The 26977-nt window shown below is 43.2% G+C and overlaps 1 protein-coding gene across 1 annotated transcript; it reads left to right on the forward strand.

Annotated features, from left to right (window-relative positions):
- Positions 1-416: 416 nt before the first annotated feature.
- On the forward strand, positions 417-26452 carry tshz1 (teashirt zinc finger homeobox 1; the record flags this gene model as incomplete). The annotated part of the gene is made up of 2 exons (XM_080044809.1): positions 417-495; positions 23106-26452. Exons 1-2 carry the CDS (start codon positions 456-458, stop codon positions 26450-26452), a joined length of 3387 nt encoding a protein of 1128 aa, XP_079900935.1. The 5' UTR covers positions 417-455.
- Positions 26453-26977: the final 525 nt, after the last annotated feature.

Raw genomic sequence — 26977 nt, forward strand, 5'->3', positions numbered from 1 at the left:
ACGTATTTTGATGGACGCACGGCGAGGGGCTCCAGACAGGCATATGTCCATATCTCTCCTCTACTCTCGATAAACCGAGATTCTGCCAGTTTTTCCACCGAGCCGCTATAGCCTGCGATGAGTTTGTGCAAACGGGCAGAAGTTAATGGACGTGCCCCGTTTGATTCAAACGAACTGTAATCTCCCATTTTCTCGCCGGACATATACCGATTATAAAAATGCTCAGTAGAGACTAAACCTTTCGTTTGCATCGATAAATAAAATAAAGACTTCTCCAGCCCTGCGAGGGATCTACACTACACACTCACATTCTCTCGTCCCGCTGAAGAACTGAGGAAACACGCCGCTGCTGCTGCTGGCTTTGATTTCCTCCCATTTGCAACCGGTTTCCTCTCCAGCTCGTCCGACTATTTTGATCTCTGCATGAAAAGTCAAGCGGAAAGTCTCGCAGCAGCATGCCGAGGAGAAAGCAAGAAGCACCGCGGCGGTCAGCAGGTAAGCCACGGCTCTACAAACAAACACACCCTCCCTCCACCCCCATCAGCCACACACACACACACACACACACACACACACACACACACACACACACACACACACACACACACACACACACACACAACCACAACCACATACTTAAAACTCCGCACACAGCCACGATAAACAGCTAGGGAATCAGTTTCCACAGGCCTGATGCAGGACACAACACAAGGACAACACACGCACACACACACACACACACCAGACGTGTATTACTAAGCTATACTCTGGCCAGTTTAATGTGTGCTTAAATCTGCCTGTATGCAATTTTACCAACATAAAAAAGTTTAGGTCTGCCAATCTAAAGCATGTTTAGTTTGACTGGCTACAGCATTGTTTCATTTACGCATCCGTGTGCCAATTGTGCCTCTGAGGAATGAACTCGCTCAGCTTGCACTTCAGTTTTGAACGCTTTCAAGCTGCTGATCCTCTACCAGCTATAGGTTGCCAGCAGCATTCAAGTTTCTCCAAACAAAGCTCATCTTATCTCGTTTTTACAGGCTTAGGCCGTTTGATGTGTTGGTGCCAGCAAAGAAAGAAAGAGAAAGAAAAAGTGGCCTATTTTGAGCTTGTGTTCCGCTCTAGGATTGCCATCCTTGATTTGATGCTTGATTGATCGCCTGTCATGCGACTGCCTTTGATCTATTCATTCCCGATAAACATCAGTAAATCATTCACCGCGCCCGGAGACACGCATGCGCCCGGCAGCTGGACTCCCTCAAAGGGATAACTTTTTGCCCCCGCCGAAGAGCGAAGAAAAGACAAATTGAAAGAAAAGTTCTCAAGCGGGTTAAATACTTTGCGATTAATACCTAAAGGGGTGGAGGGAGCAGGGGGAGGTGTGTGTCGGGGAAGGGAGGGGGAAGAATGAGCAGATAAAGTATGCACAATAACTATTGGTTATACCTCAAACTCGCTCTATCAATCCCCATAGGAGTCATATTGTGTCCACCTGATACAGAAATCCAGTTGAGTTCCTTTTTTTGTAGTCAAAAACCTATTAACATTAAATTAAAATGTGTAGATATTAGCATAAATGTGGGTTTTAGATGAGATAATAAAGTGTCAAAAATCAAGCCCAGAATCACATTTAATAAGAATTGTTATTGTTTTCCCCCTCCTCTCAGAAACGGAACCTCAGCAAAAGTAAATAATAACATATGAGAAATCCTGTGCCACTGTATCCATTTTCTGCAGCGACACTTTGCCCTTTGACACTAGTGTCTACACATGTTGTGGTTAAGCTGAGTGGACGTGAGCCGCTCTGAGAGAGAAACGCATGTTTTTGCCTGAATCCATTTGATGTCCCTGGTAGATGTGTATGTGTGTGTGTGTGTGTGATTGACATGCATTTTCAAATGACTGAGAGAAAAGAAGGAGCCCTTTGAAGTCAGAGCCATAATGACCAAAGCCGAATAAAACAGCTGTAGAATGTTAAGCAGGCGGTGGAAATGTGAGGTTAAGCAGACTTAATCAAGGTTGTGACAGAGAGACTTTGAACTCGGTGGGGCTGCAATTTCTAATTGACGCGAGGCCTTAGTGATGGATAGAGAGAAATGTGTTTGAAGTGCAAGCCGATGTGGTGAAAACGAATGTTGTCGTTTCTTGTGTGTGTTTTTTTTCTAACCTCTGTCACAAATTGTGGTAAAAATCCCCCAAAAGGGAGTGTTAAAAAGCGCTTTTCTGGCCTCTTCTGTTCATTCAGTCGAGCATTGAAGTGGCCCCATTCCGGCTCAGCTTTTGAATATTGATTTAATTGTCTGTATATGTGACGGACACATACATCACAGGCAGTAATGGTCAATCCCAGCTTGGCAGGCTTTATCTCTGCATTATTTCCATTGCATGACATATGGTCAATCCAAAAAACGTACACACACCAGTAGAGGTGTGTGTGTGTGTGTGTGTGTGTGTGTGTGTGTGTGTGTGTGTGTGTGTGTGTGTGTGTGTGTGTGTGTGTGTGTGTGTGTGTGTGTGTGTGTGTGTGTGTGTGTGTGTGTGTGTGTGTGTGTGTGTGTGTGTGTGTGTGTGTGTGTGTGTGTGTGTGTGTGTGTGTGTGTGTGTGTGTGTGTGACTGCTTCCACTCTAAAATGGTGTACACACCTATAAACGCAGGCTATTTTTACAATGCACTACTAGATATTTCCACCACCTCCACTTCTCCCTTTGGAGTTGCACTAAAACAAAATGTTGCATACACTCCTCTGAGACAGAGAGAGAGACAGAGAGAGAGGCTTCAATGGCTCTTTGTATGCCATTTCAAATGGGCTCTGTTTCATCAGTCACAGTGATGATTTTAGACCCTGTAATGGCGCTGTACCCTATCTAGTTTATGACCAGTGACAATACATCAGTGTTCTTTCATTTGGAACCGCATTACTGCATCTGTTAGTTTTGGCAGTTGAGCTCAGTGCAGTGCAATTTGAGCAGCAGAGACTTTTGCTGCAGTCATTTGTCGTCATTTTCGTTCTTTTTTTGTCTCCTCATTGAAGTGCAGTTGTGTAGAGGTATTTCTCAACAGGCCTAAAGTAGGAAATGAAAGTTGTAAACAATATGTTTTTATAGAGTAAGTATGATGAGATTAAAAAAATTAAAGATGATGTTAAACGGTAAGGGCGAGGCGACTTTGAGATGATTTAGTTTCTTTGTTGTACATTTTACGTATATGTGTAACTATTCTTATTGTGCCAGTGGTCGCATTTGATTCTGTTTGATCGAAGATGGCGCTGAAACGATTAGTCGACCCACTGAAAATGTATCACCTAGAATTTGATGAATTTGTCGTTGACATCATTTTAAAATGCAAAATCTTGAAGTAATTTGAAGAAGTCACCTTGGGGTGTAAAATTTTTTCCAAATGTTCTGATTATTGATTCATCAATTAACCAAAAACAACTGTTGGTTGCAACCCTAATACAAGTGCTGTGGTGAATCGCTCCATAGCACGGAATCAATAGTACCTGCCTTAATCAACACCTATTGTTATCACTGTTTAAGAGAAAAGAGTGGATGATATCTGACTCTTGGCACCAGTAGCATTATCGTGTTTAAATTTGGCAACATACTGTACAGATTACAGCTAGATAACAACTAATTAGTTTAATTAGCAGATGTGAGATATAGCGTATGTAAGATATACAAAGACGCCATAATGTATGCTGTATTTGCCTTCCTGAGGTCACAGTTTTGATTGCTGTTGGAAAATTAATGGTATTGCTGCGCATCTACTCTTGCTTTTAGTTCGCCAGCCACAATATCTTAAATCAAACACTGTCACTCTAAGTAATGAATCTGTCAACTAATCATTCAGCATGTCAGTGTGATAACTGGGTGACACTGTGTTAGAGATTTATTTCGCAGGAGTTAAAAAGGTCTAGTTGCAACCAAAATGTCTAATTTCTTATTACCTACACTCTACAACGTTGAGACAGAGGAAGAGGCGGAGCAAGGTGTGGGTGACCACTCCACAGTGGGATGGGCCGGGATACCAGTGGATGGGATCTACATGTTTATACCGTTCTGAGGCCGAATTAGGTAGAGTCTGAAATCCACTCAGTTTCCTATTAATTCTTCGATGTTAAAAGTTTAGAGAAATATTTGATCCGACAACGGCGGAGAGAGCAGTTTCTGTACTGACAGAATTAGTGCATTGCAGGTCATGAAGGAAGAGAAAGTGACATGCTGCGATACTGTCAAACATGACCGTGTGGGGAAAGGTGTTCCTTCACAGACCAAAGACAGTAATTAGTTTGCCTTTTGTCTTGCGCTCTTGATTGAAATGTTAGGCAGCTGGCTCATGTTTGGCCACTCACCCATCATACCACTAATTAAAAAGTTTAGCACTCTAAACACAAATCAGGTACTCGGGGGTTACACGCGTGCTGTTAATTTCTTTAATGCGTGTGATTCGGTGTCTCCAATGGACCAACTTCGGGACTTAACATTTTAATGATCTGTCGGCATAGCTTAGCTCAGCACATGTTTAATTAAAGCGGTCTGCGACGACACGCCAAGATTGAAGCCACAGTGAGGTATACACAGGGATGGTACACAGACAGTACCTTGCCTCGTGAGCTTCTCCGCTGACATGGGTTTCTCCTAAACACGTGCCCCTTCTTTAATGCTGCTATACACCGGCTCAATGCAAAAGGAGTCTCTTAATTATGACTTGAGGGGTGGGCGGGCTGCGGGAGAAGTTGAGCTTGCCTTCTTCCTCGACGGCATCATTAGCCGTGGTCCCTAATTATCCAGGTAGCTGACGGATCAGTGACAGGGCCCCGCCGATTAATGCTTACAAATTCAGCAAGGTGTCAAGTCTGCAAGCTGCCTTGATATAATCAACTCTGGGTTAGCCACTTCTCGTGTACCCGCCCCCAGTTGTTTCCGGCGTGCTAGTCAACAGCAGAGGTTTTTTACGTTGCAGAGTGACGTGACAAACGTGAAGCCAATGCCAATGCTGGACACAAAGTGGTTGCAGTGTCGAGCTTGAATGTACAGCACTCCTTGTAAACAGTCTGATACAGAAGTTGTTTTATTAGTTGAAGAATAGGTGTGGCTGAGTGAATATACTTCTATTGAGTGTGAAGGAATTTTCTTAATACCTTTTCCTTTTCCCAGTGATCTTTCTGGCTTGAATGTTTGTTTGACAAAGCAGGACCTAACACATTTAGATGTTGCTACGTAACATTGTATTTCCGCTGCAGAAATTTGTTGACTAAGAAGCAAGCGCCTTGAATACTCTTGTCGGTTTTATCGGGATGCTGCTGATAGGTAGTATTAAATGACATTTGTCAGGAGAAGAAGCTGCGACGTGAGAAAATTATATTATTTGAAATTAGAAGTCTGTAGATGAGTACAGAGCATGTTGATGTGTGTGTGTGTTTGTGTGTATGAGTCTGCGTCACTGAGCAAGTGAAGCGTGCGTGCGTGCGTGCAACCCTGCTTGTTTGTGTGTGATTGTAAAATATTCTGATCCCCTGATAAGGCAGTGTGTTTGTGTGTAAAGTATCATTAACTGGTGACATTGACTGAAGGAGTCAGTGGATATATTTGCTATCCCACACTCGGCTACACCCGCAGTTTCATTTGCATGTGGTGTCAAAACCAGTAGGCCTTCAGGAAATCAAAGACACACACACACTAATACGCACACTCTCACAACTGCGCTCTCTGTCCTCATCTTCGTGGAGGTTAAGTGACAAATGAAGATCGATGACTGCTCTTATGGAAAAGAGAGCGTCGAATTGAAAATATGTGGGAATTAGGCTCGCCAGCCGGGTGACGATGTAAAGGCATTCACCGCTGCAGCCACGAGGTAAAACTATCCGCGGGCTTAATGAGGTTCAGAGGAAGCAGGAAAACCTGGATTCTCACTCAAGCGCGACACAGGGAGCCCTTGACAAAGAAGCAAAGGAAACAAGGTCATTTCTACAGGATTGCGTCCTCGCTCTTATTAATACATCCTGCACGCATTAATTGTCTCTGTGATTTTTGAAGTGTGTCTGTTTTCCATTCGCAGAGATCTCTTGGCTTTGATTCGCAACAGCTGCAGCACAACAAAAGCCACAATGTTCAGTGGGGATGCAAAATAATAACAGGAATAATAACAAGAGTGAACTCATCCACATGACTTGTCCTTGAGGGGGTTTAGGGGAAACCGGTTGCTGATTATTGTAAAGCATGCAATGCTGATTGAGTGAAATGGCCATTTGGGTGAAAGGAGAGGAGGGTGGTGAAGTCACAGGCAACATTCATTGCATAGATTTAGTCATTGCTTTATACATATATTCACTCACTGAAAAATGTATTAAGCCCTGGTATCCAATACAAACATGGATTTCACATAGCGTATGTGATTGTTTGCCTTCATCCAGGACACCTGGTTTATGGATAAGGCTACAATTTAAAAAAAAATTAAATCATTTTTTATTAGTCTGGTAATTATTATAGAGAGACAATTACATTTATTAGACTGGACTTTAGGGCCACTTAAAGTATGCTTGAAGCTGCACATTTGTGAATACTATCTCCCGTTTTTTTGTTGTCTCCAAGGAAGTGACGCCCATTTGCTTGTTCACACAAATGCAATCATTTACTAGGTTTAAAAATCAGACAAAGGGAATTTAGGCTATATGTGGAGAAGGGAAAGAAAGATGCAGGAAACAGAGAGAAAAATGGCAGATGATGATTTAAGGCAAGAAGACGGGAGGTCCAGGGAACAAGCAGAGGTCAGTGTGTACTCGGGGGAGCCCCCGTCTCCACCGCCTCCAGCCTCAGAGTGTTTTCTGTGTGTGTTCTGTTGCTTTCCCAGATTGTTTTCTCCTTTGCCACACAGACCAGACTTGTACGTTTGAGTCGTCTGAGTGCATTAGTTTAAATTATCGTATGTGCCCTTGTATGATTGATGCAGCGTAAGCCAGACAAACACTGTTTTAGGAGGGACTAAGGTAGACTGTTGAAAACTGAATTTGCCCAAAGCCAAAAAGGACTTTGCTCTGATTCAGATATTCATTTGTGCAATTTGTTAGGCGGGACTTCACAAATTACTATTTTTTTTCTTTTCTTTGGGCTACACTTTATGTATTAGAAATTGCAACAGAGGCGGCAGTAATCATGGTGATCATGCTAGAGATACATGGCCACCATTGAAGTAAAACAGGTTTGTTTAAATGACTCCCAGCCAGTGCTTATTTTTATTGAATCTCTAGCTATATTGCCGATACTTGAATAAAGAGCACGGTCGGTAATGGAAAGACAGGAAAAAAACTGCCTTTGATCCACAAGTAAACATTAAGAAAAACTGTGTGTTGAGGCGAGTGAGTTGCCACTGGACACCCTGCCCCCCACCCACTCTGCCCAGCCCAGAAAGTGTCCTGCTTCTGTTTAAGATGGAGTCAGCGATTCTAGAGAATGCTTGTAGACACCATCACTTTTTGTCAAAATCAGTGAATATCTCCTCGCGATCTGCTACTCGTCCGTACTCTGTGCGCTGAAAGAAATCCAGTGTTATTATACAGACTAGGCTCTATAAATTGGTAGGTAAGCAAAGAGTACAGTATGTAAACAAAGGCTAGCAACCACAGTAGCTAGCAACATGCCCGTTTACAGAGCCTAGGCTGTGATTTAACACTGGATTTTATTCAGCCCCCACTCACTATGTACAGGCAGTGGATCAAGCGGATATATTCACTGATTTGACAAAATGTGATTTTGACAACAAATATTCTTCAGAATCGCGGACTCCACCTTTAACCAGCCTTGAACATAAGAGGTTGAAGCGGGGTGGGCAAGGAAGGCTGTGGGCGAGGGGACGAAGACAACAAGAGGGGGGAGAAAGAGAGAGGGTATTAAAAGTGACAGACGAACAGGACTTGGGTAGACGTTCTCCTGCAGCAGCTGTGACTGCTGGCATTGCTCTGACAGGTGTCAATTAAGAATTATACTGCAGAGGCCCTGTACTCATTTTTTCCCCTGCCCAGCTGTCTGTCTGTGTGCCTTTTTGAGAAATAACACTTTACCCTTGTTACCGCTTTAGCGCTTAGCCACGGTCGTCCCAGAAAATGAGTGCACGACGGGCACGCTAATCGATAACCAGTGTATTAGCAATTATTTTGCCCATTGATTTACGGTGGGGCAGCAACTCCCACCGTGTTGTTGTTAGCCGCTGATTTGATTTGCCTCTGCTTTTCACCCACACATGCCAAAACACTTGCTTTGCTGTTGCCAGGTAGTTATATCTCATTCTTAGAGCTAAGTGTTTATACCTTTTTTATATATGTTGATTGTTTAGTCCTTTAACTCCCGATTGTGAGGAACAGTTTCAACCATCATTTCATTCTCTTTTTGGGACTGTAAAGTTGGGTTTATAGAAACCACTTTCACCACCACATTTCCAAGTGACTGGTGAAGTAATTTTGTCTCTTTCGTAACTCCGAATGAAACATTCACTCAGGTGCAGCCTTCTGGCTGAAAGTTTGTGTGATTCATGTTTTTAAGTGTGAACGGTTTTGAAATGTTTTGTTCCCTGTTGATAATGACTTCAACAAAAGGGATCTGCCAACGGTTTTAGAACATTAGAAAGCAGCTGCTTGTTGCATTGTTGTTTGAAGATAACTGTATGCTCTTCAAAGTATGTGTAATCCTTCAGCAATGGTTGCACCAATCTGATCTGTATTGGGCCCATACTGACCTAATTAAGCCATTCATGTATTAGCGAGACGTGACACGTACACAATGAATACAGTTTCCTCCTCAATATCATTAAACAAAAGCTATGTTACATTAATAAGGTTGCGTCAGCAATCCACAGCAATTCTGTGGTCTTGTGTCACTTTACTTAACTGATCCCAGTTCTCTGCAGTTTGGTGGTAAACACGTTTTTCAGGGGGGAAAAAAGGCAGGGTGGGATACCTGAGCTTAGTTATCGGTAGTGGTACCTAAGAGAAAAAGTTGGAATGGCGCATCCCTAGTTTTAGCCATGCCAAATCCCCATTGACTAACACTTCAACTTAAAAAAACAAATGAATTCAAAAGTTCTTGTTAATTTCAAAAGGGAACGCTGACAATATTTAAGATTAGCAGGAAAGCTTGAAACAGTAGTAGAAATTATCTACTGTAGTGAAGACTCAATTCAAGGCTCTAACTACAGCAGTACTTTTTGGCTGCGTATTTAATTTCTGTCGAAATTGCATTTAAGTTTAGAACACAAAAACGAACATTTTGCAATGGAAGAGTTGCATTAATTCTTCACACCGAACTAGAAAGCTACCCTGAGAATGCCTGAGGCTTACGAAAAGATTCAGTGTTTTTTTTATTTTGTTTGTGTGTGTTGTTTTTTAGTTTTTTTGTGGTTGCCAAGGTAAGAGCCGGATGTGCTCAGATGCTCAAATATGTATACACACGATAACTGTACTCTGTTGGTATTTTGCATATAATCCCCCTGTAAACATCAGGAGAACATTAACATTAATTACACGTTTGCAAACTAGGCAGCAGCTGGTGGTAGAGTTTATTTTTTCCCACTCACTCTAAAGAGAGCTTCAGTCGCATACTAGCGCATGTTGTGCAAAAAAAAAAAAAAAAATGGCCAGGATCAGTGCTGTACATCATGAAGCGAGAAAGGTACTTGTTTTTATTACAAGACTGGAGACTGATAAAAGCTGGCCTCAGCATATCCAAACAGCATTCGGTGCAAGTGGACCAAAGTCAGGGGGTGGACATTTCTATCCCCAAGGGAGTGTTTACTTAACTGATAAGGTGAGTTGAGAAGCAATGAATATAATTTTTTTTGGACACTAGTTTACTGCAGATAAGCCATCTGGGAACGCATACAGTTAACAGATGACACTTTGTCCTTGAGAGCGGACACTGGGGAAGGTCGCGCTGCAGCCTGGTGTAGTGCCACTGTCATCTCTCCTTCGTCCCCTCACCTCTTCATCTTTTTATCTCAGCCCTCTCTCTCTCTCTCTCTCTCTCGGTTTTTGGGGATTACTGGCCCCTTCTCTCTCTCACTGTAAGCCTTTTCTCATCTTCCTATCCGTCATCAATCTCCATCTTATAGACTCAATTCTCCTCTACCCTGCTCATATTTTCTTTCATCTTCCTCTCTCTCTCTCTCTCTCTCAAGAGTCAGTGAACTGGTTACAAGAACATGAACTCAATATCTGAAAAGGAGAGCATAATACCATTTCAGGCCCACTGGCCTTGCTCTCATATTTTAAGAACCCCCCTTTTTTTCTTCTTGTCTTGTGTCATCTTCTTTGAAGCCCCAAACTCATGACTGTCACGTATTTCCAAGAGCCATTTTCCATTCTCATTAAGTGGACAGTGATCCATAAAAGCATGATGCGCAGGAAAGGAATCAAAGCACATTTTGTTAGCGCCACGCTATTCAGTTTTGTTTGAGGCCATCCATTAAAAAAGGAACCGGCTGACCACAATTTGCTTGGGGTGTGGGGATGGGAGGGGGGGTTACACAGAGCAATCACTTATCAACCGTCGGCTTGATGGGCAAGTTGAAAGGGGATATAATGTCTCAGGATCCCAGTCCAATTCAATGACACCACATGCTGGCCCTGCAAAAATTCCTCCCAAATCGCTCTTGAGCCGCCACGGTTGTCTCAGACAGTGACAATCACAGGGGGTATAAGCTCAGCTCCGTCCCTCTTAAGTCGTCTGTCTCGGAGGGAACAGCGGGAGGCCTCTTCTGCACCCAAACGTCTCCTCTGTCAGTGTGTCTCTCTCGTCACTCAGTCCCTAACTTTGTCTGTCTGTTTGTCTGTCTAACTCGCTGTCCACCTGAGCATCTGTTTTCTGATCACCTGTCCCTGTCCCTCCGTCTGTCTCTGAACCAACGTCGTTACTTGTCTCTCCGGTCCATCTGCCTCTCCGATGATACATGATGACAGGACTGCCACTACAGCAAACCAACTACCCCCGAAAAGATTTTGACATTGAATAATGTTTGTATTAGTCTGCATCAACACGGAGTTTTGACAGAAATGCAACAATGAATAATGGGACGTCTGGTCTGGTGGAGCCAGTCGTGGAACGGTACCAAGTACACTCACTCAAGTACAATTTTGAGGTATTTCCAATTTATGCTGTTACTTGACTACATTTTCAGAAGAAGGCGCTATATTTCTGTTTTGATTTGTAACTGTAAGTCATTTCTTTTAAAATACAGTAGGTCTTTAATTTGGGTATAATGAAGTATTTCTTCTCTACACTTTGTGAACTGCTTGCTTTTCCACCTTTTGTGAAGGCCTTTGTAATACATCTGCCATCTCACTAAATACTTAGAGTATATGTGGAATCTGTCTGGCCTTACATTCAACGTGGGACAATGGCCACAATCCCAGAGTGTATGAGTCACTAGATGAGTGTGACTTACCTTTTTTTTCTTATAGCCAACAAGACACATACAATTGTGAAACCCTGAACTTGCTTGAGAACACATCTTATTAACTTATCAGTGTGGGAAACGGGAGCTGGAGCATCACTGTTTGTGATTAGAGTCCACTGTTGTGAGACTAGGATTCCTGACATGCACGAGAGACATGGAAAGGTTTGAAGTGAACTGTCTGTAAAATGACAACAGCGTTAATAACAATACTCTAAATTCCAGTTTCCTAAAGGACTTTTGGGCTTAATTGTTCAAGATAAAAAGCCCTTTGTATATTAGAATTTCGATATTTTCTCTCCTCTGTTAAATAGTAATCTGCATTTTTTTTAAACAACAGTGTTTTTAGGGTAGCGCAAGATATTTGAATAAGTAAACACTAGGCCACAAAATCGTTAACTGTTGAAAACTTGTGCTAAACTGTTCTAAGTGCTCTCCTTGGGACAAAAAAGAACCCACAGGACACGGCTTGTCTGAATAGATGTTTGGTTAAAGAAAAGGTTTTCACATATTCATAGGAAGCCTTAAACCTACTTTCAAACTACAGTTCATAGACATGTTTAGCCGTGCAGTGCCAGACAGTGGAGCTACTGTGGAAGCAGTGCTGATGGCACAATCCTGAGCGGGTTGAAAATGTGCACCCCTCCTCTCGATATTTGGGATCTATTTTGTATGGAGGAGCTGAGTGTCTACATGACCGGGGCCAGAGAACTAGACAGGACTGAGTGAGGCACTATTGTGTGTGTGTTGGGGAATAAAGGGGTGAAAAAAAGAGGAGAAAAAAGAATGACAGCAGACAAAAAAAGAACCAGGGAGGAAAGAGGGGAGGGGGCAAGGGAGGGAGGGAGGGAGTGGAAAAAGAGGAGGCAAAGCACCAGAGGAATGAAAGAGAAATGACTTGAGGGGTTGAGGGATGGAGAGAGAGGTGAATAAAGCGAGAGAGAAAAGTATCAAGGCAATGAAGAAGAAAGAAAGAGAGAGAGACGGTGAAGGCGGTTGGATAGAGGAGTAGAGAGAGAGAGAAGGGAGGATGTCACCCATGGCTGCCACTCATCACTCACAGCTTAATGACGCTGTTTTTTTCCTCCTTCTCCCGCTTCTTTTCCGTGGGAGAGGTGGGGGGGAGGGAGTTGGGCCAGGCGCCCAATCAAACGGGGTCATACAGAGTTCACAACCTCCAGGTGGGACTGTCCTCCACCGGGGAAAAATGTTTGTGCGTGCGTGTGGTTGTGTGCAGCTGTAAGAGATCGTCCAGACTGGGAGATAGTTTAACATGGTACATTGTTAGAATGTCTCTCCAACCAACCTGGACAGTAGAGGTTAATCAAGTTGTTGTGGAGGTTAATACAAGGCGTGCTGACATACTAAAAAGTGACAGTGAGAAGAGGAATCCATTCTGATTTAAAAAAAACTCATGCAGGATTTCTTTTTGTGTCTGCCGGTTCTGTAAACATGGTTAAGGTTTTGTTTTGCATGCCTGTCAGCCTTGTTATTTTGGTTAAGGTGCAAATGCCTTGTCCAAAGTTTGTGCTCATGTGTTTACATATGTGTATGTTTGAAGCACGGGTGTGTGTGTGGGTAGGTGTGCACGAGCACGCATGTTTGTTTTCAAGAAAAACCACCCGGCTGTCTGTTGCTTCCTTCTGGGATTGGCCTCATTCCTATTCCAGCATTGGAGTTTTGATTCAGTGTGTGTGTTTGTGTGCGTGCACACTCGGCTCCACTTGTCCTCACTCATTCTCGTTTCTGGGAAGCATCAGCCGTTTAAAACTCAAACGGCAGGGATTTCTCCCCTCGCTCTCTTCATCGCACCAAATTTGGGGAACAGCTGGGGCGGCCATGACGATGATTTGTTTCCCTCTGCCCGTCTGCCTGACAGGTTGAGAGCACGCACACACACGCACGCACACACTCACACTCGGGGGAGACACAGACACTCACTAATAGGCACATACACACATAATTAAACATGCACTCAGTATCACAGACAGACAGGCACAAACACTCATACACACACACACACACACAGACACAACCGTAGACACAAACCCCTTATAAGAGGCCATGTTCTCAGGGTGCTGCCAAAACACTCTGATTTCCTTTAGCCTGGGCGGCCATACATCAGCTTGGGGCCTCCCAGCCCGGATGGCAGGGGCTGACAGAATGACATGTGTCATTTATCAAACGAGGGGCGCCAGGCCTCAGGAAAAGAACAGACCGCCGCGTGACAAAGCCCCCCGAGAGCTCTCCTCCACTCGCAACGAGGGGAGTGTGTCACGGGATAGACACTGACAAATCTGCGGAGATAGAACACACATGGACTCACGCTGACACCAACACACAAGCAGAGGAAACACACACTGAGAGGCACTTCCAGCACAGATACAAAACCCAGTGATCGCACACTATGTCCAAGCTACATTGTGGCTTCAAAATAATATTTTTTTTGCATGCGTTTGAAAGAAAGAAAAGTGTTGCGAAGTGCTCGAGTAAAGCAAAAAACTATATATACTTTCTGGATTTTTTTTTAACATGCTGCCACTGGACCTATAAACCCACAGCCAAACCCACACACATACTCCCACATGTATGTTTCCCTTGCCGAAAGAGAAGCCACCGCAGCCAAAGCTTCTCATGTTGCCAGCAGCAGGCCTGTCTGTGTGCCCGTCCTCCTTAATGAACGGCCATTGGCTGCCGAAAGCAAACTCTCTTACGCCGCTCAATCTCCTTCCTTTCATATCCATGCCAGCGCATTCTCACAATATCCTCCCTTTCTCCTTCATTATGTCTCCCTTTTCCTTCACTTTCCTCCTCCTCCCTCCTCTCTTGTCTTGATCCCCCCTCCACACCCGTTTACTCTTTCCGTAGCCCGTTCATTTGTCTTCATGAGCCTAATTTATTTTCTCTGTCAGATGCAAGCTGACAGCCATCAGTCTCTCTCTCTCCCACACACACACACACACATGCCTGACCTCCCAACATGCCACACTAACATGTACGTACGGACAAAAGCACATACCTCCTTTCTCCCCTTCCTTTTTTATTCATTTCTCATCTATACTCCCGTCTCTATTACACACCACGCACAGCCGGTATTACCTCACGCTGCTCTGAGGTCAGCTCTGCAGTCACATTCCCTCTGGTTTACCCCTGTCCTCCACCCCCTCCAACCCCCAAAACCCTCCCATTAACAGTACTGAAGATGGATGTGTCTTCATAGCAGGGATTGATTGCGGATATAGAGTTATGGTGCTGTGTGTGTGTGTGTGTGTGTGTGTGTGTGTGTGTGTGTGTGTGTGTGTGTGTGTGTGTGTGTGTGTGTGTGTGTGTGTGTGTGTGTGTGTGTGTGTGTGTGTGTGTGTGTGTGTGTGTGTGTGTGTGTGTGTGTGTGTGTGTGTGTGTGTGTGTGTGTGTGTGTGTGTGTGTGTGTGTGTGTGTGTGTGTGTGTGTGTGTGTGTGTGTGTGTGTGTGTCTGTGTGTGTGTCTGTGCGTGTGTTAGATGGAGGGCACTTTGGGAGGCGTCTTTGGGAGCTGAACTGTGAGGGAAGCAGGCTTTTCTCTCGTTGCTAGAACCTTCCAGCCGTTAGTTGTCTGTCCGCAGTCTGATATTGTGCTCTGTTGAAGGATTGCTTCCTCTCTTCCTGCCTCCCTCTCTCTCTGACTGCAAAGCTGTTCATAGCATTGTGCTCTCTCACACTCTCACACACACACACACACACACACAGGCATGCATAGTCACACACAGACGCAATTAGGCTGAGATGGCTACTGATACTAGTCCACTTTGAGAACCCAGTACATAATTTACTATCTTTCTCCAGGGACCCCTTTAAACCCCTAATCCCTCCTCCCTTCTATCATTTCTTCTTTTGTCACTTTATTGCCATGGACATCAGGAAAGAGAAGAAGGGGAAAAAAACTCTCCACGCTTCAAACTGGTGTGTAGTTCAGCTTATGGTTTTGTTCTATTATTTGTTTACGCCCCGTATGCTTTTCATCACGCTTTAAATCCTAAACTAGTGTTGAAACCAAACAGTAGAACTTTGTTTAATGGAGCGCCAGTCTTCAGCCCTAACTCGTCACTTGAGCGCGCAGAGTGAAAAAGAAAATGTGGCGATGCATAAAGGATAACGGTTTTGATGGCGCACAATTGCTGGAATTTCCCTGGTGACACATGCCGTTAAAAGCACTAAAATGTTTGGGGACGTTTGGTTGTCCCGAGCAGCCTCCTGCCCGGAGGGTTTGCGGTTCTAATTAATTTCCCTGAAGTGACTTTAAGGTTTTTTAAAAGTTATGATTTCTTTGTCTGTCCGTGTTTATGTCGGGGAAAGGGATGTAAGTCAAGTCTCTGAGGTCCTGTTCTCACAAAGTCCTCTTCAGTTCTGTGCTCAGGCTTGTGTTGCTTATCTGTTTGTTGTTTTGTCTTGTTTTTTATGTCTTTCCGAGAAGTATTGGGGAGAGGAGCTGATGAAATGTTTTGATCCAAACAGGTTAAATGATGTTACTTACTGTATATATCAGATCCATAGTTTTAAGATCACACCGCAGCTTTTGAATCGAAAAAGGTTTGCAGAAAAATATTTTTTTTCCAAGGAATTACTACAATCCGCAAAAAAAAAATGTTGTTTTATTTGCTCTGCTGACAAAAGACCTTTGACATAAACCAAAATGGAGCAAGCTAACACAGCTTATTAGCTATTTTGCACACTCCATTCTTAATTAACCTCATCTGTCAGAGTAAAAACTGCTCCACAAAAGAGGAACATATTTTAGACAGTTATGAGACAGGACTTGATGGTAAAAATAATACATATTTCAAACAAACTGTAAGCTTATTGCCTCGTAAGCAGCTGAGCTAACAAGTTTGCAAGATGATAGTTTTGCAGTTTTATTCCCCCTTTTCACTGAAACTCTTTACTGAATTAGATTATGTCAAATCTTGAAAACAAAATGCCAGTGGCGTGAACGGCCATTTAGGGAAGGTAGAAAGAGGACCTGAGAGCTATTTGTGACTAACACTAACACTTCTTAGTGTCTTAACACCAAGCTACCAGATTCAAATATTTTTCAAAAAGACACATGGATGAATGTCACAGTGCAATTTTTGGCTCTTTAGGGTGCTTCCCTCCCACTGAGAGTAAAGGATCAGATGTGTGTGTGTGTGTGTGTATTTTTTCCCTCTGTCTCTCTTTTTCTTCTCTATGTGTTCTCAGCAGTGTACAAAGTGGATGGCCTCTGTGAATTGAGGGGAGGTCTGACAGCGTGAAAAAGGTTGATTGATGGCTTATTGTGCAACCGGACTCGGCTAGACCGAACTGGTTAGGTTGTGACCCCGTTTTAGCCCTGTGCCCTCTCATTTTCTTTTTTTCTTTTTTTATATTTATTCCAACCTTTTTCTCCCTTCCTGTATGTCACAGTGTCGCTCACACAAACTCGCTCAGACACGCACACACACACACACACACACACACACACACACACACACACACAAAATGCATAAATATACGTGTACGTTTAGACTGTAAACACACTTACTCTTTGTGCTTCTCCCCCTGCCCCTCCCTAGTCTTCTCTGCTGCACTAAACTCACCATCATTCGTTTTTCCCTGTTTCCTTTCTTCCTTCCTCGGCCCATGTTGTTTTCTTTGTCGCTGCTCCTCCAGGACAGGTTTTGTGCCATGAGTCATTTCATCAAGTTTCATTCTTCATTCTCTCAGCCCTTATACCCCATATAGTCTCAACCACTTGCTACTCCAAAGAAATTCTCCAAAATGTTTCCCAATAGAGGATTTTTGCTAAAGTACAGGGTCACCAACCATTCGACTACAATTCAACAAATTCACGAGTTAGCCTGTACACCAGACACACTAGTTTAAACTGTGGTTCAGCTTGTTTTTTTCTCCCCCTACAATGATTTTCTGCTTCTATTCTCCACACAACCATAGTGATTTATGGTAATTATCCATCTTTGGGGTCATCCATCAACTGGTTGTTGCTAGGCGATGGGAGCAGCTGTTGTTGAGTCGGAGGAAGCTCCACTGTCAGGGGCAATGCAGGTGAATTCAAAAGAGGGCATCTATGAAGACAGAATGAAACCTTGTTATTTTGTTAGTTGTGAGAATCGTTCTTTAAACAGAAAAAGGTTTTCTGCCGAGCAAAGGCCGCCCTCGATGAAACCAAAATAGATAAACTTGACTCACAATTTAAACACATAAATATGGGTGCAGTCCCATAAAGTGTGCAACGATAAGAGTACATTTTGAAAATACTGGCATTTAAATCTGAGTTTTAATTAGGCTAACTTTAAACTGCAATAAAAACACTGCAATGTATATGCAAAAAATATATATATGTATGGTAGAGAAAGTGACAATAGTTGCTCTAAAAGAATCTGTTGAACAAATGACATCTGCCTGATGCAGCCTACATTAAATCACTGCTTGGCATTGGATGAGTGAATCTCACTCACATCATCTTTAATTAGCATTAGTAATGCTTTATCTGTACTTTGCATGCAAACAAACCAGATGGTTTGAAATGTCTGTGCTGCACGAGAGCAATGTTCGATTGTTGGGTGTGTGGGGGTTTGGCAGGAGAGTGGAGCAGAAAGTGCTGGAATCTGCAGTGCCGATGATCTAATGGCTGTTGTTTCATCTCAGAACAAGCAGGCACTGACAGTTCAGGGAAAAGGTGATTTATAGACCACAGACACCGTCATGGCGTGTCAAAACTGGCTCACGGGAGATCTAAAAAAAAAACGGGCAGAAAAAAAGAGAAAGGAAAAAGAAAAGAAGAATAAGATTGAGAAACTTGCACAGCAATTCATAAAAAGACCTGGAAATGATTTCCTTTAGAGAAGAAAATAGCCGCAATTGTCCAGATTAGCGTCTTTCTTTCGTCACCGATACATTCTGCAAGTCTTTTTGATTTACACGTGCTGTACTCTTAGTGGCCTAATGCAGCTGGGCCAGGGGTAAAATGTCTGTGTGACCCATTTAAAAAGGCTATTAGCATAATATGAGTTCAAGTAATTGCAAATTACTTGTAACATGTGGGAAAACCCTCAGGACAGTCAAAAGTTTAGGAAAGGGTAGTTCTTCTTTTATGAAGAATCTACAGCAGACACAAACTCTTTGTGATAAAAAGTCATATTTAAAATGTTGTCTGCACATGTAGCCCCCCCCCCCCCCCCCCCCCCCCTCCCCCAGAAGACTCATGGAAGCTGAGAGGGTGGAATGGTACGGCACACGAGCTATCAGAAGCCTGGAGCTATTGCGCCATATGGTGGTCTATTCCATGTGGGTTAGGCAAGGGTGGGGGCTGTTAGGTAGGATTTTACATTTCTGTTCAGGCAAGCTGCAGGTTAAATTATGGCTAATACATGGTATCCGTAACAACACTTGGGAGGCAGTATAGGGATATAGAATACACACTTCAATCAAATTAGCAAAATAGCTCTCACATTCATTGATTCACTATTTAACTCACTTAATTTTTATAATGATTTGAATGAAAATGTCAGTCTTAAATTATTTATTTGATGGTAACTCTTCATGCAGAATCGTATGAAAGGCTTAGTTATTTGGATTTTTTTTAAAGGCTGTTAGTTTGCAGTGTGCCAGTTTGCCTCAGTGTTCATCGTCCACAGAGTAGTCCAAAGAGACTGTCAGGTTCCTGAGAAACACCAGCCAAGACTGTCCCAGAGAGAGAGAGAGAGAGAGAGAGAAAGAGTAAGAATGAAGAGGACAGGGGAGAGCAGCGAGAGAGACTGAGATTGCCTGACATAGTAAGCATTACCATAATTGGCTTTTCTACATGATAGGACAGAGGAAATAATAATGTCATTTTATTTACAGCCTTCTCTCTGCTGAAACACACACACACTCGTGCACCCGGTACAGGTCAATGACACACACTGATCAGGCCTGTCCAAAGCCATCAGAGGTGAGTGGCAGGGAATGGAGTGGCCGGTGACAAAGCGAAACGGGAGAAAGAAATAAGACTGCCACGCCAGAGCTCCCATTTTGAAGGGCCGCTAAACGGTGTGAGGGAGCCTAGCCGGCCGGCCCGCTCTGAATGCGGCGCTCGGCCACGCAGGGTAAATCAGCAGGGTGAAAGCTGGTGGAATTGGACATTAGCACCCCAAATGAGAGTCAGGATTGCCCTCTTCTCCGAGACAACATGAATAAATGAAGAAGGTTTAGAGGGGTGTGTGTGTGTGTGTGTGTGTGTGTGTGTGTGTGTGTGTGTGTGTGTGTGTGTGTGTGTGTGTGTGTGTGTGTGTGTGTGTGTGTGTGTGTGTGTGTGTGTGTGTGTGTGTGTGTGTGTGTGTGTGTGTGTGTGTGTGTGTGTGTGTGTGTGTAGTGTTGCTGGATTTGTAACTAATAAGAACATATTGTAATATGTTGTGCTATTGTTAAGTCATACTTAATGCAGTTTTAAATTGAAAATTATTCAGAATAGTGTATGAATGATTTCAAACTTTAGTTTTGCCATGCATACCAAAACTACACTTTTTTGATACCTTAATTAAAAGAATACAAACCTATATTTTCTTTTTCTGGAAAAAAAAATTCATGCAACTAAAGAAGCCAAACTTTTCAAATCTTAACAAAAGCAGCCATACAAAAACTGAAAGAAACTTAAGAAATTGGCAAAATAATGATTTAAATCTCTAAATATTTAAATACAGATTAAAATAATTACAATTATTATGAAACTTTGACATTCAATGCCAACTTTGGTACGTTACTTTTTTTATAATTTACTTTGGACACATAGCAGTCGATAACAAGTAGTGTGGTTGGTATACACGTTTTTCAAATCCCTGTATGTGTGTTACATGTTCATTGTCAACAAGGACATTATTATCTCAACTCTTTATCAGCAGACATGTTTGTTCTTTCAAATGTGCATACAAAGCAAGGTGTTGTGAGTGTGTTTGCGTGTGTGGACCTCACACAGCTTCCTGCCTTGGGGGGAGGGATGTAGTTTGGGGGAGAGGTGTGTGTGTGCGTGCGTGCATGTGTATATGCAAGCGGAGGGATGTCCTACTGTGGTGTCACCTGTCTACAGCAGGAAATCCTGGACTCTGGGCACAACAATAGTGACAGGCTGCTCTCCAGACGCAGATGGCTTCGCTTTCCCCTTGCCAGCCCCATTGCATCCCTGCATGCACCTGACTAACTGTGACGCTTGACACACACACACACACACACACACACACACACACACACACACACACACACACACACATAAACTGGCACACACATGAAATTGATTATTCTTATTTCTGATATTTATCTACTGATATTTCTGACACACACAGTTTGTTAGATGCTGTTTAACTTGTTTCCTTGTCATGATTTTTTCAGTGAAATATGCACACATGCACACACACACCACACTCACACACCTCTTGTTCGCTGGCCTAAACACATCTTTTCTCCTCTCTTTTCAAAACTTCCCCTCTTTTCCCTATCCTCCCTGACAGCACAAAGTGGGCTTACGTTTTTGACTGACAACCACAACAGACACCTCTCCCCCTCTTCCCTCCACCCCCATTTTAATCCCCTCCCTATTCCTCTCTCCCTCCCTCTCTTATTCCTCTTTTGTTCTGAGTGACGCTCGAAAGCAGCCGTGTCAGCATCTTTTCCATCTCTGATTGCCTTATTAGCCGGCGGTGGCACCCGCAGCTTTTCTGACACAGATGGTGAAGGAGGAGGCTTGAGCAGTGGGGGAAAAAATGGCTGACTTGTGTTTGTTGTTGTTACTTTCCACTCCCACCTCTTCTCTGGGCTTGTTTGTGTGGACACTGACACCTTGGGCTGACACTGACTCACTCCTGACACTGATGCCTGTCAAGGCAACATACGGATGATGACAGGGAAAGACTAGAGTTTAGTGCCGGTGCGCCTTCCGTGTGTGAATGTGTGTGTGTACTGCTGTCAGGTTTCTCTCACTTTGTCAGCTAAGCTGCTTTGTCTTTACCTACTCTCACCGCGTTGACTTTGAATAGGTTCAGTTTTGCATTTATTTCAATACAGTGGGCTGCTCCTTAAAATGGACGAAGTGACAGGTTGAAAGAAAACTTTGCAGCTGCATTGGCAAAAGGTTAAAATCTACTAATTTAGTGGCTAACTCAAGAGTGTTTTCGGTGTGGCCTGTGAATAATTAAGAGCTTAAAGTAAAGAGCAAAACTAGCAAAGGATGAAAATAATTAAGAAAAAGAAGGTTGTACATCGGGCATTTATCTTCTCTCACACACACACTTTCACACACATACAAGGCATAGAGTTGCAGCTGTTAGACCTCCAGCTTTTCCCAGGCAGCAGTAACTGGCACCTCACAAACATCAGGTATTATGTCCATTCCGATTATGGGATAGAGAGCTACATGCTGTTTGAAGCTGACAGCACATCTGCCTCCTCACTGGAGACTGATTCTGGCACCTCAGACAAGCATCTTACGAGGAATAGGTTGGGGGAGCTGCCTTAGCATATTTAACCCTCTACTATTTTTCCCTCTCCCTGCCTCTCTGTAATATTTCTCTCTTAATCTGCTTCCAGGATCATTTGTAAATCTTTTTATCTTTCTACTATTGGAGTAAATTATTCCTTTTAATTTCATCCTTTTTTAAAGGAATTATAACACAGACAGTCACATAGAGTGTGCAGCCATTTTCCATTTATACTATAAATCTCTCTCTGTTCTTTTAAAATGGCACACTTGAAGCTGTGAGTAGGCCACTCAGGGAGCATAGGCAGTAACAACACAGCTTGTCATGTCCACTGGCCGTTTCCTAGCATCATGCTGTGAGGACTTCCACAGCCGATGCCAAGTTGACTCCAGCCAGCCTTGGCAAGGCTGATGCAGCTGGCATTTTTCTCCACTATCTCTTGCTTGGGAATCCATAGTATATGTGGCATGTTAGGAGAATAGAGCAAATCAAAGTCTGGAACAAATCTATAGTCGCTATAAAGAGCAGAAATAGACATGAAATACTCTACATACTATATAGCTGTAGGCTTTTCTGGCATTTCAATTTTCTGATGAGGGGAAAGGTTTTATATTTGATGAATATACTGGAATGTCTGTGCATATACAGTGAATTCATCTAAATTAATTAGCAATGAGTTACAACTCAGTTCATGTGAAGGAAACATCAAAAGGAGTCTTTAACAGAGCAGTCCAGGGATATTTTCATGCCTCCTATCAATTTTTAATTTTTGAAAAGATGAAAAGGCAGTAATTTCTATTGTGGTGTAACATATTTCCCCACATGACTAATGCATATCATATACTCAGAGGATGTGTCCTCTCTGTGATTTAAAATGTTGCTTGTTTTTTAGTTTTTAAACTAAGCAGGAACATTTCTGTATCTAATCTCTGCTCTCTACCCTTGCTGAGCTGTAGTGTTCAATAGCTTCATTAGGCAGTGCAGTAAGGGGACTATCTGTCATTGTCAAGTTATGGATGTTTGCCACTTTATTATTGCAAACCTGTGTCCTCTGGTGGGACTATTGACAGAAATCTCTTATAGGATTATTGTGCATACCACCATCATATAGTAAGGGTGGAAGATGCATAATTGGTGTCATACTAATGTATCAAAAGATATATGTATAATCTAATGTCACTCTTCCCGTTTTTTTTGTGTTTCCAGCTTATGGACCTGAAGATGAATTTGGAGTGGCTAAGACTGGTGAAGAGGAACCTCTGCAAGATGATGGCCTTTCCTTGGATGGTCAAGATGCAGACTATCTGTTCAATGATGACGATGATGCAAGAGATCATTACAGTGGCCAAAATTCTCCAGTTAGCAATGGCACCAACCCAGATGCTGGTTACGCCTCTCCACTCAGCACCAGCAGTGATCAACTGGTGGACCATAAGCCCATGCCCTCTTCCAATGATCAGGGCACGGTAAAGGAGAAGCTAGAGGAGAGCACAGAGTCCATCAATGGCCTCTCACTACAGGACAGTCTGACACAAATGAAAGCCGTCTATGCAAACCTGATCTCTGATGCCTCCTGGTCCAGCATTGCTCTGGACATGCTTAAAAGTAAACAAGGGAACAATACCGCAACTAGCAATGGCAATTGGAGCAATCACAAAGGGAGCAATGGGTTCCCCAACAGTCACAGCCCAGGCAACATCCATCTCAAGAGCAGATGTAGCACTGGCAATTCCTCTGCAACTACTAATATTACCACCAGCAGTACAACCACCAGAACAGTGTCAAACAACAGCAACAGTGGCACCAGTGTAAGCTCTGGCACCACAGGTGGTTTAGCGTATGACTGGCACCAGGCAGCATTGGCTAAAACCTTTCAGCATACCCCATACCAACTCCTTCCAGAGCCAAGCCTTTTCAGTACTGTGCAGCTTTACAGGCAAAACAGTAAGCTCTATGGGCCTGTGTTTACAGGTGCCAGCAAGTTCAGATGCAAGGACTGTAGCGGTGCCTATGACACTTTGGTTGGCTTGACGGTGCATATGAACGAGACAGGCCATTACCGTGATGACAATAAGGATACCGAGGATGATCGAAGCAAGAAGTGGTCCAAGCCACGTAAGCGTTCTCTGATGGAGATGGAAGGCAAAGAAGATGCCCAGAAAGTTCTTAAATGCATGTACTGTGGCCACTCTTTTGAATCCTTGCAAGACCTTAGTGTTCACATGATCAAAACAAAACACTATCAGAAAGTGCCTCTAAAAGAACCAATGTCAGCCCTCACCTCAAAGCTGTTACCACCAACCAAAAAAAGAGCATTTCAAGACTTGATGTCCCCAAGCTCGCCAGAGTCTGTCTCATCTGGAATACTCCTGGGAGAGTCTCCCAAAGACCAAAAACTGGCCAATCCTTATGTCACTCCAAACAATCGATATGGTTACCAAAACGGTGCCAGTTATACTTGGCAGTTTGAGGCACGCAAGGCACAAATTCTAAAATGCATGGAATGTGGGAGTTCACATGACACTTTGCAACAACTGACAGCCCATATGATGGTCACAGGGCACTTTCTCAAAGTAACCAATACAGCCTCAAAAAAGGGCAAGCAGTTAGTTTTCGATCCTGCCATTGAGGAAAAATTTCAATCAATTCCTCTGCCACCGACTACCACACGACTCCCAGCACCCAATGGGAAGTCACAGCCTGACTCCCCGTTGCAGCCCACCAGCCCTGAGAAGGAAAACGAAGAAAAGAAAGATGAGGAGGCAGAGGAAGACAATATGGAAACTATTGAACCAGAGAAAAAAATAAAAGAGAAGAAAGAAGATCCTCCTGAAAAAGCTGATAAACCTGGAAAGACCAGATCTTACCAATATCTGAGAGAAGAAGACTTAGAAGAGACACCTAAAGGTGGCGTGGACATCCTTAAATCTTTAGAAAATACAGTTTCAAGTGCGATCAGCAAGGCCCAAACAGGCACACCAACTTGGGGTGGATACCCCAGCATTCATGCTGCCTACCAGCTCCATGGATCCTTGAAGTCTACTTTTTCTTGTGCACAAATTCAACCGTTGTTCAGCAGCAAAAGTTTGAAGGTACTGTCCCCTGATTTAGGCACTCTCATCCATTCACCAAATAGCCCATCTCCACCTCCAAGTCGCAAGAGTAATGTGCTTGCTATGGAGGAGCTAGTCGAGAAAGTGACAGGAAAAACCTCAGTAAAGAATGAAAAAGACGAAAAACCTTTAGAGAATAAGTGCAGCTCTTCAAAATCTCCATTGTCAAATCCTAAGGACAAACAGGCGTCACCTAATCCATATAACATCTCAAAAGCAGTGAACATTGCTGCACTAGAGGACCAGACTGAGTTGAGACATAAAGAAGGAGAGCAGAAAGACGGCAAGTTTGAGACAAAGATAAAGACTGAAGTTGATTCACCAAAAAGGCCTGTAAGCAATGGCTGCAATAACCTGAGCATTATCACAGATCACTCGCATGAACAACCACTCGTCAACCCTCTCAGTGCTTTGCAATCTATCATGAACAACCACTTAGGGAAAGCTGCAAAGGTAGCCACTCCCTTCACAGACCCCTTTGCAATGCTTTATAAGATCAACAGCAACTCTGCTCAGATGAAGTCAGCAGAGCCTTTGAGTCAGTACCATGATGATGGTGATCAGCCCATGGACTTGACAAAATCCAAAAACGCCAATGGAGGAACACCTAAGGGTACTTCTTCACCAAACAACAATGACAATGTAAACAACAGCAAAACAGTTTTCAAAAACTTCTCACAGTCTTCCTCTCCGCCTTTGCGAGAGAATGCGTTGATGGATATTTCAGACATGGTAAAAAATCTAACAGGCCGTTTGACACCAAAGTCTACGACTCCTTCTTCCACCTCTGAAAAATCAGACATTGATGGCTGTTCATTTGAGGACAGCTTGGAGGAGCTGTCTCCCATCCAACGACGGAAAGGTAGACAGTCAAACTGGAATCCCCAGCACCTCCTGATTCTCCAGGCTCAGTTTGTCTCTACTCTTAGGGAGACTCCTGAGGGAAAGTTTGTGGTTAGTGACTTGGGACCCCAGGAACGTGTCCACATTTGTAAATTCACTGGTCTCTCCATGACTACTATCTCACATTGGCTGGCCAATGTAAAATACCAGTTAAAGCGGACAGGAGGCACAAAGTTCCTAAAAAATATTGACTCTGGCCAACCTCTGTTTCTGTGCAGTGACTGTGCTTCCCAGTTTAGGACTCCCTCCTCCTACATTCACCATCTGGAGTCACACCTTGGGTTTACCATGAAGGACCTGTCAAAGCTTTCCATTGATATAATAGAGCAGCAAGCAGTTAGCAGAATAGAGGACAAGACTTTTAGTTCCTCTGGACTAACAGAAGAAGACTCTAGCTCTATATATCAGTGCAAGCTGTGCAATCGGACATTTCTGAGCAAACATGCAATCAAATTGCACCTTTGCAAAACACATGGAAAGTCACCAGAAGACCATCTTATCTTTGTAAAAGAGTTGGAAAAGTTTGTCAAACAATGAAGATAAAGCTGATAGCATGACAGATTACTGTTGCACTATAACTCTAAGCTACAATCTGTAATTACAGATAGTGCCACAACTGTGTTGAGCATTGTTACAACACATATGTAATGAAACCATGGTAGCTTTAATACCACATACTGTAATTATTCAGTTGTCCATAAAAAGGAGCATGTATTGCAGAGACTCTAAGCAACGTAAAAGTTGGATTTTCTGGTGACATAAAAGTACCAAATTGGTCCAGCAGCCATTGCGCTATGTAGTCACTGTTTGATTGTTGCTTTTTCTAATGCACTACATCTTATCTGAGCCGTTGGGAAAAGTCCATCTGTTGTTTTGAAACTGGACCATGCTCTTACTTTGATCACTGTTGTTAGATTCTTGTGTTTAAAAGAAAAATGTATTTCAACACAACTTGCATATTATTTATGAGACAGTTTGTGCATGTTTTTATGTAAAACAGTGAGCATATTATGTCAAATGATATTTCAACCATGATGACAATACTGATATATCCGTGTTTAA

This window comes from Ammodytes marinus (genome assembly GCF_949987685.1).
Source record: "Ammodytes marinus genome assembly, chromosome: 17".
NCBI classification, from domain to species: domain Eukaryota; kingdom Metazoa; phylum Chordata; class Actinopteri; order Uranoscopiformes; family Ammodytidae; genus Ammodytes; species Ammodytes marinus.